At 35.7% G+C, this 20,590-nt stretch overlaps 1 protein-coding gene across 1 annotated transcript in view; it reads left to right on the forward strand.

The window, feature by feature from the left end:
* Nucleotides 1-3,594: 3,594 nt before the first annotated feature.
* The window catches only part of LOC128553900 (multiple epidermal growth factor-like domains protein 10), a 39,891-nt gene continuing 22,895 nt past the window's right edge, over nucleotides 3,595-20,590 (forward strand). Inside the window, exon 1 of the mRNA XM_053535101.1 lies at nucleotides 3,595-3,753. Within this exon, the coding sequence (XP_053391076.1) occupies nucleotides 3,733-3,753 (21 nt within the window). The 5' untranslated portion in view covers nucleotides 3,595-3,732. The remainder of the gene's footprint in view (nucleotides 3,754-20,590) is intronic.

A 20,590-nucleotide genomic window follows, 5' to 3' on the forward strand; every position in this document is an offset into this window, starting at 1 on the left:
TAAATGCTTAGAAAAAAGGCCCGAAATAATAATAATAATAATAACGTTTGTTTGCCTTTTCCTCTACCAACTTACAAGCAACCCTTAAAACATTAGTTTTGTTTCGCCATTCCTAAAGATTATTTATCTCGGGTTATTGTTCACATCCGTTCGTCAGCTTCGGCATGCTATTTGTTTATTATTTCTGAGATGTTATATCAGTAATGACTACTGAGAATTTATTGAAACTAAGTTGTTCAATGTGATGATCTGATATACAATATACATGTTCCATTATTCTAGTTTGCTTTGTACAAAGGTATGACCCTTTTCCCGATTTACAAAATTGAGTTTTGTAACTTCTTTGTACCTACGCAGGTATCTCAATAATCAATAGTTACTGTGAATTAAAACTTCATACATCTCCGTGATGATCTAACATGCAAAGTAAGAGTCTGCAAGTCTGACTTTTAATTCATTCTTCCTTTAACTAAAAATACTGGTTTAGCTTTGTACTCGAGTACTATTTGGTATGTAAGCAAGAACTTCATTTATCACTTTTAAGAATGAAATGAAACTTCAAACACTTATTTACTCTAATGATCCGACATGCAGTGCACATGCTCCAAGAATCTCCTGCTAATTGACTTAGAACTTATGGTTAAGTTCATGTATGCAAGCAGGTATCTTATTTAGCATCAGAAGATGGAAAAATTCTAGAACTGAATCCTACGTCTTACCAAAATTGTTGGTCCTTTTGTACTTGTTTATATCATTTATCAGTGACATAGCATTTGAATAGCTGATCTTTGTTGGCACTATCAAACTTGATATTTGCATTTTTTCATCGAGTTGCATACAAACAGTCGTGAAATTAGGTTGGATGACCACACTGCTAATAAACGCTTTAAACCATCATCTCCAACAGTAGAATCCCAGGCAATACAAGAAATTGAACAATGTGCTAAAACAATCAACAACTGGATGAATGAAAATAAGCTCAAAATGAACACTTCCAAAACCGAGTTCATCATGTTTGGTAGTAGGCAACAGCTCTCTAAGTGTTCAACTGACAAAATATGCATTGTAGATGATGAAGTGAAATCAGTGAGGTTTATTCGATATCTAGGTGCATACCTGGATGAAAACTTGAATCTAAAAGAGCATGTAAAACGAAAGTGTAGAACAGCAATGCTCAACTACTTCAGAATAAAATGTATCCGGAAATATCTTACCAAAGAGGCTACCGAAACCCTTGTGCTGTCATTGGTGATATCCCATTTAGATTATTGTAATGTCATTTTGTATGGTATTGCTCAAAGCGAAGTAAACAAAATTCAACGAATTCAGAACATGTGTGCAAAATTGGTCCTAAATCGAAGAAAATATGACAGTTCCAAGCAAGCGCTGTATGATCTTCACTGGCTACCAATCAAAGCCAGAATCACATTCAAAATGCTCACCTACATGTATAATTGTTCAGTTGGAAACTCTCCAGAATATCTTTCTGAACTTCTCATAAAACAAACACAGACAAGGAACTTGCGTTCTTCAAATTCCGTTACTGGGTGTTTCGTTGTTCCTTTCAACAAGCGCAAAACGTTCAGCGACAGAAGTTTTGGTACTGTTGGACCTAAACTCTGGAATGAATTGCCTTTCGAAATAAGGAACTCAGACACAATAGATGTTTTCAAAAAGAAGTTGAAATCTCATTATTTTGGAAATTATTTTGCACTCTTTTAGAGACTGTGACTGTGACTTTTAAAAGATTGAAGTAACGTGAACTGGATGATTTTATTGTGTAAATACATTCGAATATGAACGATTTTACAACAAATACAAAAATACGGTTGTTTGTAATAACTTCTGGACACGTCGCAATAACCCACTTATTCTTACTTAATAACAAACAGCTATCTTACTAAATGTTAATACTCTAATATTTTATTAATCTTATCTGATGCCTGATCTTTTGTTAAATGCTTACTAAATAGTTTATTTACAATGATATTTATGCTCATTTATGTCATATGTCATTTAAAATGTAATAATTTTTGTTGTATTTTTTATGTATTTGTAAAACGCCATTGAATATGTTTTACGTAAAAATAGGCGTTTAATCAAATAAATCAGTTTCAGTTTCAGTTTCAAATTAGAACAGAAGTCAGTGTATTAGTAACCAAAAAAGTGAATCATTCCTTTTAAAAGCTCTGTTTTAGTTTATACTAATTTATTTTAGCTCGATTGTGATGAAAGCTTCAAGCTTAATTGAACAACTCTCGAGTCCGCTTCCTGGAAAAACCAGTACTGGTGTCATATGAGTCGTGACCCTAGTGGGGCTCGAACCCACGACCCCTGGATTGAGCGGCCGACACCTTATCCACTAGGCCACCGCTCCCCTTAAAGCTCTGTTTTGAAATGTAAGATCAGAAGACAGGAAACAAAACAAAACATTTAATGGGGCCTAGGCATGTGCTTTTGAATTTCCAACGAAGATTGGTGTTGACCATTGCTTTTCGTAGCTATTCCTCTCCCACTGGTGTTTTAGACTGGAAAATTTCACTGCTACGCTTGAGAAAAGAAATTTTAAAATGGGAAAAATTTTAAAAGGAAATACCACGATGTACTCGTAAGATCAAAACCTCTTGAAACTGAACCGTACGGCAGTGTATGTATGGATGTGTACATTATTTAAACTATTCTCAAAATATAAAGACATACTATAATGTATTAATTTTGTAAAGTAGAAGAAAGAAACAAACAATCATCTGGGCGTCGCCTTGGAACTGTCATTGACAAAATCACCACTAGGGTATAAACTTGTTAGTACATACAGGAAGGTGATAAGGTGTACAAGTCGTGTGTTTAATTAAACACTATATATTAAATCTGTCGCTTAACATATTTCCGGCAGATCATGGAGCATGACCTCCACGAGGATGTTCATTGGGTAAGTGCTAACGCATATATCACTTGTGAGGTGTGCGTCAATGTCTACCGAACTGAAGCAGTCTTCAGCATGCATTGATCATTTACTCAGTTTTAACACATTTTTTCATGGTCATCTGCAAGGATATGTGTATACTCATTTAAAAAATTATTGATTTCATAATTATCAACAGTAACAGCCTTCATATTGATCAGCATATGAGTGTATTTCTTTAAAGTATACATCCATATTTTATAAAAATATATATTTGAAATTATTTAAAATAATTGATGACCATGCATGGTATGCCGGAAGATTTATTTGAACATGTACCATTGTAAAATATGAAAACTTTACTTAGAAACAAATAGTATTTCAAAATTAGCAGTTAAAAGTGTTAGTCACTACATCGAAAGGGGATTATAGCATACCAAAAGCTATGAAAGCCAGAATATTAGAGTCATCCAAGCCGAAATGTTAAAGCTGAAAACCTAACGGTACCTCGCATAATTTTGTTGTTGAACGATCTGAAAAGATTGAAATATAAAGGCTCTGACTGAATGTACAGGTAGACTTTTTACGGACCCCACATTGACTTGTCATAGGAATTTGATAGTAAACAAATTTGTTCAACCATAAACATACCGTATTTTATTCAGGTATTAAACGCGACATATGTAAATAAATATCATTTTGACTTGTTTACTTCCTGGATTAAAAATATGCCATTTGTTTATTCAGATCTTTAATGAATATTGACTGCCTAATTGTTTCCTTAATTGAAATTAATTGTGGAAACAATATCTTATTTGAAATCTAACAAAATGGAGTGGCTTAACAAAACGGTACGTATGCGAACTTAAATTTGTTATAGTTGTGTAATACATTGGGCGGGCTTAACACCATAACGTGCATAAAGGGAAATAGTTCTCTTTGTAATACTATTATAATGAGCAAATGCTTATATAGAGTGCGTGGATCTTCATTAAATACATGTTTAAACGGTTTTGGATTTAATAGTAGTCAAAGCAGTAGTAAGAGAAACATACAATTTTCTTGCTTAATTTAAACGAAACACACCACGTTTACTGTCTCTAGAAATAAGGTCATACTTTCATGAACCTATTGTACATTATTTTGCATTTGTTACCTAACCATTTTACTGTAAATATAATTACTTAATAAATACTAATTTCGAATTGTTCAATTCGATTAATTAGTGCAAAAGCAGACCGATTATCAATTAAACGCGATAAGATTTGGCAATACTGTATGTCATAATTGTGACGGTAATTTTATTTTGGCTATAATGGCGGTTTTGTTTGAGAGCACCAAATTAAATCTATCAAGAAAATTATAAAAAGAACTGCATAAATTGTAAAAAAGTTGTTTTTGGTTTCCTCAAAATTAGTCAATTTTTGAATGGAACTAAATCATTATAAGAACAGACCTGTCTAATATCGGGTTTGTATCATAGTGTTAGTAAATATGAGTACTGTAAACATTTGAAATGAATAAACTGATATTGTTTATTTACATATATATCCGTACTACAAGCGTAGTAAAAGCATGACAGTGTATTTTGTTAATTCACAACTATTCACAAAATGTTCAAAGTTTACTAGTAGATATGTTCAATGTCAGACGGTAAGTAGTGTATAATAATGACAATTCCAGCTAAATGCGAGTTACATATAATATAAATGTTAACTATATCACTTCAGTTTGCTTTGACAGCCATTAGTCTTTAACATCAATTCGCACAAAAACTCCGTTTTCAGTGGACAATACTTGCCGTAGAACTTTAATAGAACTTTGACTCTACAATCTTGAGCTTTTTAACAATGCACTCCTTAGCACTAGCAAAACTAAGTTTTCTGTCCTTAGAAAAGAAACAAAATTTTAACCCCAAACTGAATGCAGGTTTAAACAAGTATGAATAAGATTTTAACGTCAATTTAGGACGTATTAGATACTTTTGTAACATGTTATATGGACAAGCGCAATACATTCCTCCCTCTGGCAAAACTACATCCTTTCATCTTTTCCTTCTCTAAAGATAGTTTTACTCTTTCTAATACGCAACACTAAATGATCTGTTTTGAATTCAATGTTGTCACTGAGTTCACTGTATCTTAAAAATCCTACATTACAAAATAACTCATTGTGAGATCCCTTAAAACAATTGGTAGTAGACTCTGTATACATACTACATAAATCAACCAAATGATCCTATGAAATGACGCCTTTCTTCTGTTTTGGTATAGAGATTATTATTATTATTATTATAATACCAGATTTGTTGAGCGCCCCTTTCATATGGAATATACGTTCAAAGGCACTTTACAATTAAACATGTGACACATCGCAGATATGTAGGAAAATAAAAAAAAACATGACATATGTAATCACAAAACTGAAACTAAACAATTTGATTTAAACGCCTTTTTTATAAATGGCGTTGTACATAATAACAAAAAAATAATAGTCATTACAAAAATATCATAAATGAACAATGATAATATATACCGCCTTATTGTAACAAACAGCCATGACCGCACCCCTCCTCTTGAGGTCGTTTTACCCCTATTGCCAATACCTGTGCTTTAAACACCTGGTACGCCCAGACGGGCTGCATATAGTGGTTCAACCTCCCGGTAAACGGTGCCATCATATACTGTATTAGATAGAAATAACACACACTTCAAGTGAAACTCAAGTCTTGCAAAAAAAAACACACACATAGAACGTCATAACCCTTAAAATGTGACATGATGAAATAAAAGATGAATTGTCAATTTAATTAATTACATGATGAATTGTACAGTTAAGAGATCTTCGTCAGCTACGAATGACTTGCCGTAGTTCGGTATTACAAAAATAACAATGGCATATTTATTATGGGTAGAAACAGTCACAGTTGGTATCTATGTGTTGTAGAAAATTTTGAAAAGGTGTGTTTTGAGAGATCTTTTGAATGAATTCAGTGACGAATCTTTTCTGAGATTGCCAGAGAGAAATCCATAGTTTTGCGGCGGCAACCCTGAAACTTCTATCCCCGTAAGTAACCGGTCGACATTTCGTGGCACAAGGGTTGTTGCTGTACTTGCTGACCTCAGATTTCTAGTTGGCGCGTATATCTCCAGTAAGTCTCTCATATACACCGGCGGCTGTCCATGCAAGGCCTTGAATGTTTGAATGAGAATTTTGTATTTGATTCTATCTTGTATTAGAAGCCAATGAAGATCTTTAATGACTGGTGTTATACGTTCAAAACGGGTTGTTTTCGTAATAAGACGTGCAGCTGTGTTTTGGACATTTTGCAGTTTGCTCGTTGTTGATTTTGGCACGCCGTACAAAAGAGCATTGCAGTAATCTAATCGTGAGGTCACAAACGAGTTTATAAGGGTTTTTGTGGCTTCAGTTGTCAACTATGGTCGATTATGACCAATATTTCGTATTTGGCCGTAGCATGTTCGAGTCACGGAATTAACATAATGGTCCATGTGCATGTTCGAATCAAGCGTAGCACCAAGGTTTTGAACAGTTTTTGATGGTCTGATGCTCGATTCATCAACTTTCAGTTCTAGATTTTCAACATGTTTGGAGTGTTTTTGACTCGAGAAAAGAATTACTTCAGTTTTGTCTGCATTCAATTTTAACATGTTTGAAATCATCCATGAGATAATTTCTTTTAGGCATTTTTCAATTCGTGTGATTGTGGCTGCCTTTGATGCTTGGTCAGCTGGTTTAAACGATAGATAGAGTTAGGAGTAATCTGCATAAAAGTGGTGGTTTAGACCGTGGTTTCTACAGATGGACACGACCGGCTTTGTGTACATCGTGTAGAATTTTGGGCCCAGAACAGATCCTTGAGGAACACTGAATTTCATAAGGACTGGTTCAGAGAGTTTGCCATCGATGCATACTGCTTGGTAACGGTCTGTTAGATATGATGCCACCCATTGAAGGGGTTTATCGCCGAATCCAAAGTTAAATTTGAGTCTGTGAAGAAGGGTGTTATGGTCAATGGTGTCGAATGCAGCCGACAGGTCCAACATCACAAGTACTGTGACGTCACCTTTGTCTAGGGATTCGAGAATGTCGTTCTGAACTTTTAACAATGCGGTTTCAGTTGAATGAAATTTTCTGTATGCTGACTGGTTTATTTCATGTAATTGATTGTTCGTCAGATGTTCCTCAATTCTTCTGTTTACAACTTTTTCAAGGATTTTTGAGAGGAATGGCAGATTGGAAACAGGTCTGTAATTCTTAAGTGTGTTTTGGTCAAGACTTGGCTTTTTTAACAATGGTCTTATTCGTGACGTTTCAAATGATTCTGGCACGATTGCACTTTCCAGAGAGATGTTAACAATTTTCGTCAATATTGGGAGAAGTTCGTTTATACAAGATTTCAAGAGCCATGTAGGAAGAGGGTCTAATTCACATGACTTATTAGCAGACTTTTGGACAAAAATAAAATCTGGAAAGTAGATCCCTCGGAAGCACCGAGAACAATGCAAACAGTGAAAATTGCAGACTCGGTTTGATTGAGTCTATTCATGAGCTGTAATGGAAAATGCAACACTGCCCACGCCCCCTAGCACCGGCTTAAGCAGTATTTAAGTTCTTTCACCTCCTCCTCTGTTGCTGGACTGAAACTAGTCAAACGCGCGGTATCACATAGTGATATGCGCCCGTCTTCTGGAGTAAATGATTCATTCTGATCCTGGGATGCAATATTAGTTCTGATTTTTTTCTATTTTATCTATGAAGTAATCGCTGAAATCCTGTGCTAGTTCTTCTGGGTTCTTGCCTGATGGAAGTGCAACTTCACTTGGACCGTTCAATAAATGTTTCGTTCTCTGAACAAGCTTTTTTGGTCTCGTTCACTTGATTCTATTTTCTTTGAATAATAATCAATTCTTGCCTTTTTTAACATTTTGTTAACGATTGCGCATTGGTTCCTATACATTAAGTGGTAAACGGTGAGTCCTGAAGTCTACTATTTACGTTCTAGTTTACGTTTCAAATGTTTGTCGTCGTGGAGCTCCTCCGAGAACCAGGGACAAGATGGTCTTAATGTTATAGTTTTTGAACACAAAGTCACATGATTGTCAATTAAAACTGAAAGTTCACTGTTGTATAATGAGACGAGAGTTTCTGCATCTGATGTACTCTGTGACAAATTCAAAAGATTGGATGATAGGATATCAGCTTTGAAAGTATCAACGTCAATCGAACGGAGTTTCCTGTATGTCACAGTAAACATTACCGCGAAATGGTCCTTGGCTGTTATTCCAGAGCTATCAGATAACCCAGGATCAGTCACTACTACTGCCAATACTGTTTTATCTACGTTTCTGGTGATGACCACGTCTAGGGTATGACCGTAGACGTGGGTTGGCCCTTCCACATGCTGATACAGTTATGATGATATTCTTGTCAACTGCGGCGTATTTTGATCAGAAATCTGGCCACTCGGTATCCAGAAAATCATTTGTTTTCAGACCATTTATCTTTGATGGAGGAGGTCTGTAAATAACGGCCATGAGCAATGTGTAGTTGTTGATATTTACATTACACTCAATATGTTCAAATGTTGAAAAAGTATTGTCACTAGTTGAAGAGACTATTTTTACGTCTATCACCGGTCTATAAATAAGGCCCACCCCACCTCCACGCCTACTACCAGGGCGTGGCACATGCTTGATTTTGTACCCATCAGGTAACAGTTCACCTAGACATGCTTTATCGATGGAGGTGCCTAACAATGTCTCAGTCACAGCAATAAGATCTAGATCATTCGAGATAATAAATAAAATCTGGAAAATAGATCCCTCGAAAGCACCTAGAACAAAGCAAACAGTGAAAATTGCAGACTCGGTTTTATTGAGTCTGTTCATGAGCAGTAATGGAAAATGCAACACTGCTCACGCCCCCTAGCACCGGCTTAATGTCATAGAAGGCTGTCGTTCTGTTTTTCAAGGATCTCGGGTTAATGCAACAAATTATATATTTTTCTGGCCTTTAACTATTGTTTGAGTTTCATATTTTACGTGGGATAAATTCATTGTTCTTTTCGAATCTAGCACTTCTTTGTTGATTTTTTCCTTATGCTTTGGTCTATCTGTTGATATTACAGTTGGAATTGCCTCAGGTAATGTTCTAATATTGTCCAGTTTAATCCCTTGATTTATATCCCAATTACGTGTAAGTTGATTATTACCACCTCTGGCAGATCTTTAAATCAAAATATCATAATCCTTTAGAATTTTCAATGTTTCCTCGTCTGGTCGTGAAAACCTTCTGGGTATGTTTTCCAATTTCAATAACTGGCCTCTATTATACTTTATAAAGCACATTATGTTGTGAGATTGTGTTCACTAAAATTATACACTATTTTACAAGTAACAAATTAAAACCACAGAAATGTTATCTACACATATTCATGAAACACTATGCAAAATATCTTTAGCGCATTCTATCATATTTTGTTTGCATGCAGGGACGTACTTTGATGATTTTGAACTGTACGCCAGATATGAGCAGCATAGCTACGGACCAAACAGAATTGCTGCGAATGTGGGGTAGGTGAGGGAGGGGTCTCCATCTCCCGGCGGATTTTTTTTTTTGGGCCTCCCCTTGAAAATGTTGAAAAATGTTCGGCAACAGATGCGTTCTCGTGCTATATTCTAGCGTTAATGTATAATGTTTGTCACATTTGTACTACATATTACAAAGATAATCATTTAAATTCATAGTATATCACACCGCAATGCTTACTGGCAGGGATCGTGACAGTGTCTAAAATTGCAACTGGAGCAGGCCCGAATACTTTGAGGACTATAACCATTTTTCGTATAGAATCCTATGTAACGTTACCCAGAAAAGTGTGTGCTTAAATAGCTCAATCGCTCTGGCACAATACTTCGCCTGTGCTAGTATTCATAAATGATAAATAACAAAATCAATTATGCCAGACTTAATATGTTGAAAAGTCATAGTTCTGCGAATTGCTCTATACAATACACTCCATGTCAAAACAACAAAAACATTAAATATATTGTTATGTTTCAAAATATTTGCGTCACTGAAATACTGTGTCATTCTTTGATGTATTTTATTGTGCAACTGCCAAGACACACGCAGGCATATTGTGTGTCGCCAAATCGACCTAAAAATGTGTCTGTTAGGGTATGATCTACAATGTAAAGATTGCATACTTACAAGGCAATAAATGGAATGGCATTGCATACATAAAGGATGTACTAGTTATTTTGTTGATATAGTTTTTGAAATCATCGTCAATGTTTAATTTAATGCAAGACTTCTGCATCCAAATTTGAATGGTATGAAATAAATGTATTTACCCACATATTGCAAATATTTTAAGTTTTCTCATGCGAAACATAACTTTTTTCTAGTTACTCTAAACAACATCTAATATTTGCAAATGCAAATTCAAACTGCGTAAATTAGTATTTCGGTATCTAAATTTGGATATAGATTGATAGATTTAATTGCAACCATAAAAGATATTCAATACATAGCCAAGAGTGTTACATTTAGCGTAACTGTTTTCTTTCTAACAATCGGCTAATAATTTTTGTTCTGCTGCTGTTGTCCTGGTTTATTAATAAAACGCATGTCATTTGAAATTTGAACAACAGAGTAAGACGGGCGCCCTGCTTTTGTGCTAACAAATTTTCCGATATGCCCAAATTGATGATATCGAGGTTTAATGGACATACAAAGTATTTTGTTTGTTAGTTTGTAGAAACGAGCGCTCGGTCGTTGCCGTAGAAACTTGCATGCACAATAGATTTGTTGGGCATAACGACGCACCGACAAAAATTAAGGTCATATGGGAACTTTCTAACTTTGATGGTGGAGGAAGACTCCAGGTGCCCCTCCGTGCATTATCATATCAAAAGGACGATTTTATCTTAATTTCAGTGTCTTTGTCACAAACTGACATACGGGCCTTATTGTATCTGTAGTGTAAATGCAGGTATTGCATCATCTTTTGTAATTTTTTGAGTTATTGAGGTAAATATCTGATTTTACGCATAAAATACCTCTCATGTTTTTATGTCTTTGAAAACTTAAATTTCCATGTAAATTTTATTAAATTCGGTTCAGTAATAAGAAAGTTGATATTTTAACCTTCAGTAATTTATGTTTTTTTTTTCAATCCCCGCCAAAGTAGTCAGATTTCCCGGCTATATCGTGAATCCCGTGGAAATACAAATAGTCATAGCACACGCATTAGTCGTGAGTTCCATGAAATTTAGTATTTAGCGGGACATTACCCTACAAATAGACTGGACTAGATATGCCTAGCGCACGCCACATTTCGACATAAGACGAATCTATGTCAGACTAATTTTTCTTGCTAGAAATTTATGCTCGATCGAGGTAAGAAGTTTATTTGTTAGATTTTTGTATGATTTTTGCATTACGATTTTTATTTGGTAAAAAATATGTAAAACATTTCGTTATGGAACGCCATTACTGCATTGTATTGTTATGTATAAATCTATATGGCAAGTCTAGTACCATGTATGCAATATGTTATTGTAATTTGAAATTAATTGTGTGTCAGTCTATAGCACATCTAAACAGCGTCCGTTTTGGGGTATGGCATTTGATATTATATGGATGTCAACTATGGTATAACGTTTGATTTGCATTGAATTTTGTTAATTTGTAGTTGTAAATAATAGCTGAAGTTTATCATTGCCGTATCTTTAATTTTTCATCATAAACTTTTCATATCTTTTTCATACTTTAACTTCAGTCTTTTAAGTAATTAATTTTTGTAATAATGGAAGTAATTAGTGACGTATTTTACTCACGGGACGTAGGAACTTAGTAGCACATATATTTTGTATAAGTAGCACGTATTATATATGGGAGCCTACGGAGGTATGGCGTACCCAAAAGAGCAGTTTTATGCCCTGACTTATTTGTTTTGCTATGGTGATTACCATATGTTATATATTTTAGCTTCTTCCGCCAGACGATTTTACCTGGTGATGTCATAACCCGGAAGTACAATATCCGAGGTTCACTTGTCTTCACTCGCCTGGATATGATTTTCCCAGCGCAGAACTTTCGTCCCATGGTTGTGCCGTAAACCGCAAAGACGATGATTTTTGTTATCCTCTGAAGTGAAGTCAGCTCAGGGATGCAATCACCTACCATCAGAGCCAAAACGGAGTCAACGTATTCACAGTTTAAAGGGACTTGACTTAAAGATATGTTATGTTTTTTGTGCTACTTAAAGTCCGAAATTAACTGAAACATCTGTGCCACGTCACGTTACAACGGAATTGTCAGTGAACTTTGTATCTAGAGATACTGAACTCTGACTTCCTTTTTTTCTTTCTTATAGTCAGTTTATTTTTCTATTTATCATTTATTCATTGTTAATAATCATTTTATGTAAATAAATTTGTAAATATTGTAAAGGGTGTTGATTTGTTCTGATAGTTATTGTCTCCGGTACGTCCATCCGTGTCACAGTCTTATTGCAATGCGTCATGCGCTAAATTATTTTTATTTCTGCCGCTGCCATATTTACTTGTCATTTTATCAAAGTTGCAAGTACCAAACCTGTTTTATATGTATTTAGAATGAAACATGCATATGTTAAAGAGTTTTAGATCTTTTTTTGTTTGCCCGTAAATGTTTAAATAATGGAAAATTTATGCCGTAAGATAACCTGTTAAGGTTGACGATTTGCGTTTCTGAGATAACTACTTACACGAGTATTCATGTTACCATACAACTAATTACTCAACGTTATACGGTAATCGTAACTTTCTGTGTATATTCACTTCTAAGCAATTAGCAGCACGAACATTAACTAGTTAAGATTCAATTTAGGTCATAATTAAGTGACTAAAGCAATTCGCATTCCAGTTATGGGACAATCGAAATACACGGACATATTCGGACTCTTAATTTATATCCACGTTGTGAGTTAATAAGTTACTTAATCTATTCTTTCATGATAAAACGTGCGTTTTAAGTAAAAAAAAAACAAAACAAACAACAATAACTTAGCTAGTTGCAGGTCTGGGCACACGTGAGACTTTCATTTATGTTTAGATATTTATCTCACTGGTAAACAATTTACAAACATTTACTAGATAACCAGATAATCTAGTTAACGCAAATCTGCTCGTGAACCTGTACAGGTTATCTACGACAGAAAAGTTCCACCATAGTTTTGATCTTGATCGTTTTATAAGTATGTATGTAAGTTTTTTTTGTATGACCTTGACAGATTTGTGTTCTACATCTACATCTACATCGGTACAACCAAAATCGATTTCCGATTATGACTGGTCGGCGCTGTCAGAGAAACAGTTGCTAAAGAAATCTAATATGTTACAGTATTAAAAGTAAAAGATACAATGACAGTATGCTAGGATAGAATGGAAGAATTACATAGTGACAGTATGCTAGGACAGAATGGAAGAATTACATAGAGACCACCGCCAGCGTCTCTGTAAAGATACTGAGGCTGGGGCTAACTTTGACTGATGTGGGGAGGGAGTTCCAGAGACGGATGGTTCTAGGGAAATAAGAGTTAGCAAAGTATTGGGTGCTGAAATAAGGGATCAAGTAGTTAAGATTTCTAATGGGGGTCAGGTAACCTTGGTCAATTGCGACGGACTGGGTCCTTATTTTGTAAAACAGAAGTAATGAACAGTTTTAACTACGATACTGGAGTTTTCCATTCAAGGGATTTCAACATTTCAGTTACACTGCTTGTGTAGTTGTAATCAGTCATTACATACCTAGCTGCTGACCTTTGGACTCGTTCAAGTGTTTGTGTAAGAGATTTCTGCCAGGGATGCCACGCACTTAAACAGTATTCTAGCTGGGAGCGCACGTAGGTGGTATATGCGGCTTGTTTAACCTTTATGTTTTCTGCCTTGATATTTCTCTGGATAAATCGAAGTGAAGAGGTTGCCTTAGAAGTAATATTCTCTATATTTTGTGACTAGTTCAAATCATTGGCGATAGTTATTCCTAGGTACTTAGCTGATGATGTGGACTTTAATTCTGTGTTGTGTAACCTGTAGGGATAAATAATGGGATTTCTCTTCCTACTTATTCTAAGGATTTCGCATTTGTCAGGGTTAAATTCCATTTGCCAGACTCTTTCCCATGTTTCTATTTATAGAGATCTTCTTGGAGGGATAGGCTGTCATTATTTGATTTGACCGTAAGGTAAACAATTGTGTCGTTTGCAAAAATTCGGGTTTTACATTTGACTGAGTCTGGAAGGTCATTTATATATACAATGTACGAGGAAAAGGCAAGGCATAAGAACAGATCCCTGAGGAACTCCAGACAGGACAGGAAGTTCACTGGACAAATGACCTTCAACTGCGACCTTCTGGGTACGATTAGAGAGGAAGGATTTGACCCAGTTAGTTATTTGGGGACTAACACCTAGGGATTGTAACTTTTAAATTAGCCTCAGATGGTCGACTTTGTCAAATGCCTTAGAAAAATCCATAACAATGACGTCAGTTGGTTGACCGTGTTCTAAATTGCTATAAAGTCCATGTGTAAAATTAATAAGTTGAGTTTCGCAACTACGACCCGACCTAAAACCATGTTAGAACTGGCTGATAATGTCATGTTTATCAAAAAAGGACATGAGATTTGAGACCACGATGTGCTCAAGGAGTTTGGACGCAATACAGATCAGAGAAATTGGTCGATAGTTGCTGGGTTTTGATTTGAGACTTTTTTTGAAAACTGGTGCAACTGTTGCCTTTTTCCAGTCTTTAGGGACAATACCTGTATTTAGAGATAAATTAAAGATGTGGCAAAGGACGGGGGCGATTTCTTGATGAAGCTCCTTAAGAACACGAGGGGATAATTCATCTGGTCCCGACGCTTTATGTAGGGATAGGCCAAGGAGAAGTTTGTCAACACCCTCTGGAGTTACATTTATTTGGTTCATTAGGGAAGAAGGGGATGTTAACAGTCTGGAGCACATATGTTTAAGGCTTAGGTGCTTAGGTGGGGAGAAGACTGATTCAAATTGCTTATTAAGGATGTTTGCTTTGGTGACTGGATCAGTATGGATCATGCCATCTGATTTGAGAGGGGCTATGCCGACATTTTTTTTATTATGTTTTATGTAAGCATAAGACTTCTTATTCCTACCAGGTTTGGAATCATGGCTTTCCATGTATGACCAATATGAGGCTCTTATTTGCCTTTGTATATAGGATTTTAGGGAGTTCAGTTTCTGGTGCTTTGCTTGATTTGGGGATTTGCTGAGTTTCTGATAGAGTTTATCACGCTTGTGGATAAGCCTGATAATTCTGGGGGTTAACCAAGGCAAGTCGACCCGGGGTTTGAATATTCTAGTAGGGATAAGCTTGGTACAAGACTCATTTAAGCTGTCCTTAAATGAGCTCCAAGCCTCATCAGGGTTGGTAAAGGTTTTACTAATAAAACTACTGCTAAATGACCGCATGTCTGATCTGATCCCATCCCAGGTAAATTTCCGATAATTTTTTATTAGCCTCTTTGGCTGGATGGGTCGCCCTCTGTTTATTTGACCTCATGAAATGCTATATCATGATCAGAGGTTGCTAGGCCGGGAAGTGTCTTGACAAGGTGGACATGGGATGGGTGGGAGGTAAGAAAGAGGTCAAGAGTATTGGACAACCTGGTTGGGACTTTTACCATCTGTTCCAAATTTAGGTGGGACAGTCTTTTCCATAAAATCTTTATAGAGACTTCTGTTTTTACAATTTGGGTTAAGTGTTTCATTGACCTAGTTAATATCAGGCATGTTGAAGTCTCCGAGGAGCCACATTTTGCTATCCTTCGGGATTTTACTTAAGGATGACCATAGTTCGGACAATGATAGATCATTAAGTTCATGTGGTTTATAGTATGCTCCAACAAAATGTTTCTTATACCAGTTAGTGTTATTTTTGACCAGGTTATATTACAATTAGGTTTAAGGTCAGGTTGTTCTTGGCTGAGTAACGCCTTAGAGATGGCAATCATCACTCCTCGCCTTGTCCATCACACCTATCATCCCTACAGACACTGTAGTTTAAGGTGTCTGGAAAAATTTCAGAAGAACTGACGTCAGGTTTTAACCAGGTTTCAGTGAGACAGATAATATCAGGTTTGACTTGGTCTACCATTAGGTGTAAGTCAGGTATTTTATTCTTTACAGACCTACAATTGATGTTGAGGATAGTGAGACGCTCTGTGTTATTGAGTTTAACTTTAGGTGGCCCTGACTTAGTTTTGGGGTTGGGGGTAAATGTTGATTTTGGGGTTGGAGGATCGTCTTGGAGAAAAAAGGAGTGGTCTACATTTGTACTGATATTATCATGATCATTAGTGAGGGGTGCATAATATGAAGTATCACTAAGACTATTAAGGGAGTCAATTAATGAGACTGAATAATTGGGCAGAGCCGCATTGACAACAATACCAACTAAATTTAGAGTCTGATAACCTGTTATAAGTGGAATTACCTACCTCTTCACATGCTGGATGATACCATGTTTCACATTCATCACATAATATGCCTTTCTGGGTCTATGAGACATTTTCTGAGCATTTACCGCAAGGATACTGAGTGCCACTGCAAAGACCAGGATTTGGTTTGATGTCTGAGATTTGGCTGGTCAGTAGGCGGAACATATAAATCATGAGTTGATTTACTAGCACTGGACATTTCTTTATGCTTCTTAAGTGCTATTATGTGTTTGAAAGCATTCATGATAGAAACACCTGTTAACATTTGTTTTGGGATTAGGCAATCACCTGTTGATGGTTTGGAGTTAACTACTATTGGGCTAACAATTACAAACTATTGCCAGTGCAAAAAGGCAGACCATGGTAATCCTAAGACCCATACTCCCCAGCTCTGACTGCAACAGTAATGTCGCTTTTATCCGAAACTTATATTGTATCCGAATTGATCGCAAGTTCGAATGCAAGTATGGTACAATAAGCACGGTGGGACAATCAAGGGATTTCCTAAACAGACTTTTACAGGTTTGTTTGCTAACCGCCACCAATGCAAGAAAAGTAAAGATACTGTTGGAAGTAAAAGATAATTAATTTTTTGTGCACTTTTTGAAAACCAAGATGTGAACTGCTCTCGACGCATGCGCAAAATACTCATATTTTAAAGTGACCGCACTGCTGTTTTTTGTTTTTGTTTTGAGAACAAATTTTTATACCAATATACATTTCGTCTGCTTCAAATACATTTTATTTATGGTATAAACGGGAAAGCAAGGTGTGAATATTCAAAGAACATTGTACCCAACAGCATCTCCACGTTTTCGTCCATAGCAAAATACCGCCTTAGTAGCCTAGTGGTAGTTTTATACTAATTTGTTTTAGCTTGATTGGGATGAAAGCTTCAAGTTTATTTGAACCACTCTCGATTCCGCTTCCTGGAAAACCAGTACTGATGTCATATCAAAAGTCATGGTCGTGGCCCCAGTGGGACTCGTGGTAGGGAGCCCACTTCGTTAATTCGCTGAATAGCCGACGTTAAAATTTTACAAGATGCTTCCTTGCTTGGCGCATAGCATTTAAAGGGTAGTAGCCCCGGTTTCAGTATAATGTGACTTAGTGGCTAGGTGCCTATGACATGATTTTCCAGTTGTGCAGTTCTATAAAGTTGAATGGTCGCTATTATAAACTTGTGTATTGATTCAAATACGACAATTTTGTGATTTTAAATTTCACAAGTAGGTTTTTAATTTTGTTATTCAAAAATGCTGCAACAGTTTACCTATCCTATCTATCTTCCGATAATGTAAAACCCCTCACAGGGACGTAGACATACTATGTTCGTGCAGCCGGATTTGTTTGTCTGTTTGTTTTGTGTGTGTGTGTGTGTGTGTGCGTGTGTGCGTGCCTGCGTGTGTAAGAGGGATTTACGGGTTGGGGCTGCGTTTTTGGAACGTAGATTACTAGATTACCTAGATTCCTCTGTTGGATATTCATCCTTTTCCATCAAAATTTGTATTTATCTCTTACTTTGATTCAATTAACTCGGCGATGTAGTCTTCTGATAAAGTTACGACTCAAAATATAAAAATAATTAAACATACAAAAACAAAATCCCCAATCGCGGTATCTTTTTAATTATCTTTTTGAACTTATGTAACACAAGCGGAAATTACTTTTCATTATTAAGTGTCCCCTTAAGATATTATTCAGTCGGATAAATAGGTACTCTATTACCTTCAATGTACATATTTACAATAGATTATATCATTCTTAACAGAATGCTAACTTGCAACTTACATTTAACTTGCTAAAATATAACTCGATTCAAATATAAAACAAACAATAACATCATGCTATTTCCTTTGTGAGTCTATCTAAAGCGAAACGAAAATTAACACAGCAACCCACAGGGAAACTCTACTTGGCATACTAACATAACTAGTTAGAAGTGAGTATTAATTTCTGTAAAAAAACACGAACTTGCCGAAATCGAGATACAAGAAGAAAAGTTTTCATACTGCTATTTCAATATGGTAATGACATAAATGACACAAATATGGAAATAGTATGAATACATTTGTTTTACTGTATTTACACTTGAACACTTCTGACTGGAATGGTTTTCATACTTCATCATGGTTTAATTAATATTCCTGCATAAAAACTACCCTTTTCACTGGATCCGCCCATATATAAACGGGAGGAAAATCGTGTGCAAACAAGGCAATTCGCGTGCTGTTAATACATGATTATTTTTGAAAATGATTTGCCAGGGACATGTGTATGTATTTTTGCGCACACTGATATTTGGATTATGCGTCTTGTTTCTTCCATAGTAACCTCTTCTTGTAGCATTTTAGATAAAATGTAATCCATAGTATGTTTAGCTGTATCAGTTTCCAACCCCAAACGTACTGCCCCCATCAATGTACGCACCAGTTTCTATTAGAGTGCACTCCCTTTACAAAGAGTCGTTTCAGTTATTGTAAATAACTGCGAATAAATACGTATCGCGTGTAACTTGTGCTTTTGCTTGTTTTAGGTACTATATTTATGATTTTTGTAAGTATCAGTCGGTATGTTTTAACTGATTTTTCGCAGAATTCATATAATAAACCTTGAAAGCTAGTCAATACTCTCGTACTCATCCGTACTCTAAATGTGTTCATACTCAAAATAATTCGAAGGTAAATTTATTATTCTTAAAATTGTGTTCCTGTTAATCAATTTTTTAAGTTGTATGCAAAATTATTGGTAATATAACGTTTGTAATAACTAGAAATAAAAAAAAGATGCTAAAAAAACCTTCAAATCACGCTTTTGATAGTGTTGTTGATATGTGTGCCCTGGTTATGGATATTTAAAACATGTTTACTGTTTCCAAGAACAACCGAATGGTAACTAAAAATGTACCGAAATCGTGAAGTCATCACATATGAAAACAATGCATTAAGTCGTCGTGTAATTGTTTTATGCAAGAATAGCGACAATACACGTTTGTTTTATGTAATAACCTTCGGTCTCGGTCACAAACAATCCCGCGGGCTTCTGCAGACGTTAATACATAAAAAAGACGCGTATTATCCCAACACAAACAAAGTAAAATAAGGTTTGATACAAATCTGATTAAGAATATATTACTCTGTCAATACATACTGCACATAAATATAAAACAGGATACAAATAATAAATCATGCATCATACAAGAGCTACTCGAACATTATATCATTTTAAATTATAGTAACTGAAACATTTTACATAGATCTACAACTACATGTAGAAAATTGCCGAGGACTACGTCTATTGCTGCATAATTTTCTGTATGTAGAGATAGACCATAAAATTTTCAATACATTAAATAAAGTCTAGAAATTGATTTCTAAGTACTTCAAATAACCAGAAATGACTTTTCAAATGTGAAATGTATAAAAGTTCTGTTTATATCAATAACAGACGTTTCAATATTTAATTCAAGGTTGCGATTCGCAAAGAATGACAACTCTTCCCTTAGGCCAGTACTAACAAGCAGAGATATCCATTAATTTAATTCACTTGCAATTGCACAATTGAGTGGAAAATGGAAATGGTTCTAGACACAATATGATCATATATTTTTGCGCAACAAAAAAGAATATATTCCTATGTGCTTGATTTACTCTTATGGTAAAATACCCCCACCCCCATCCCCCTCTCCCGGTTAGCTCATTAGGGAGAAAGCAGACCTACAGATCTCAGGGTCGTGAGTTCGATCCTCAGGCAGGGCGTATGTTCTCCGTGACAATTACATAGAAAATATTGTGTCTTAAATCATTCGTCTTCCATCTCTGATTCTTGTGGGGAAGTTGGCAGTTACTTGCGGAGAACAGGTTTGTACTGGTGCAGAATCCAGAAACACTGGTTAGGTTAACTGTCCTCCGTTACATAACTGAAATACTGTTGAAAGACGGCGTAAAACAAACAAATACTTATGGTAAAATATTAGTTTTGATGAGCCGATAACAAAATGAAACACCAGTAAGTATTTCATAATGAAGATAATACAGTTTTGCTTTGTAATACAGGACATGTAGGATTAGTAAAGTAGCAATTGTATTGATGTCTATTTCCTATGCCTACGGTATGCGCATTAACGGGGAGTACCGG

This window comes from Mercenaria mercenaria, unplaced genomic scaffold (assembly GCF_021730395.1).
Source record: "Mercenaria mercenaria strain notata unplaced genomic scaffold, MADL_Memer_1 contig_4463, whole genome shotgun sequence".
Lineage (NCBI taxonomy): Eukaryota > Metazoa > Mollusca > Bivalvia > Venerida > Veneridae > Mercenaria > Mercenaria mercenaria.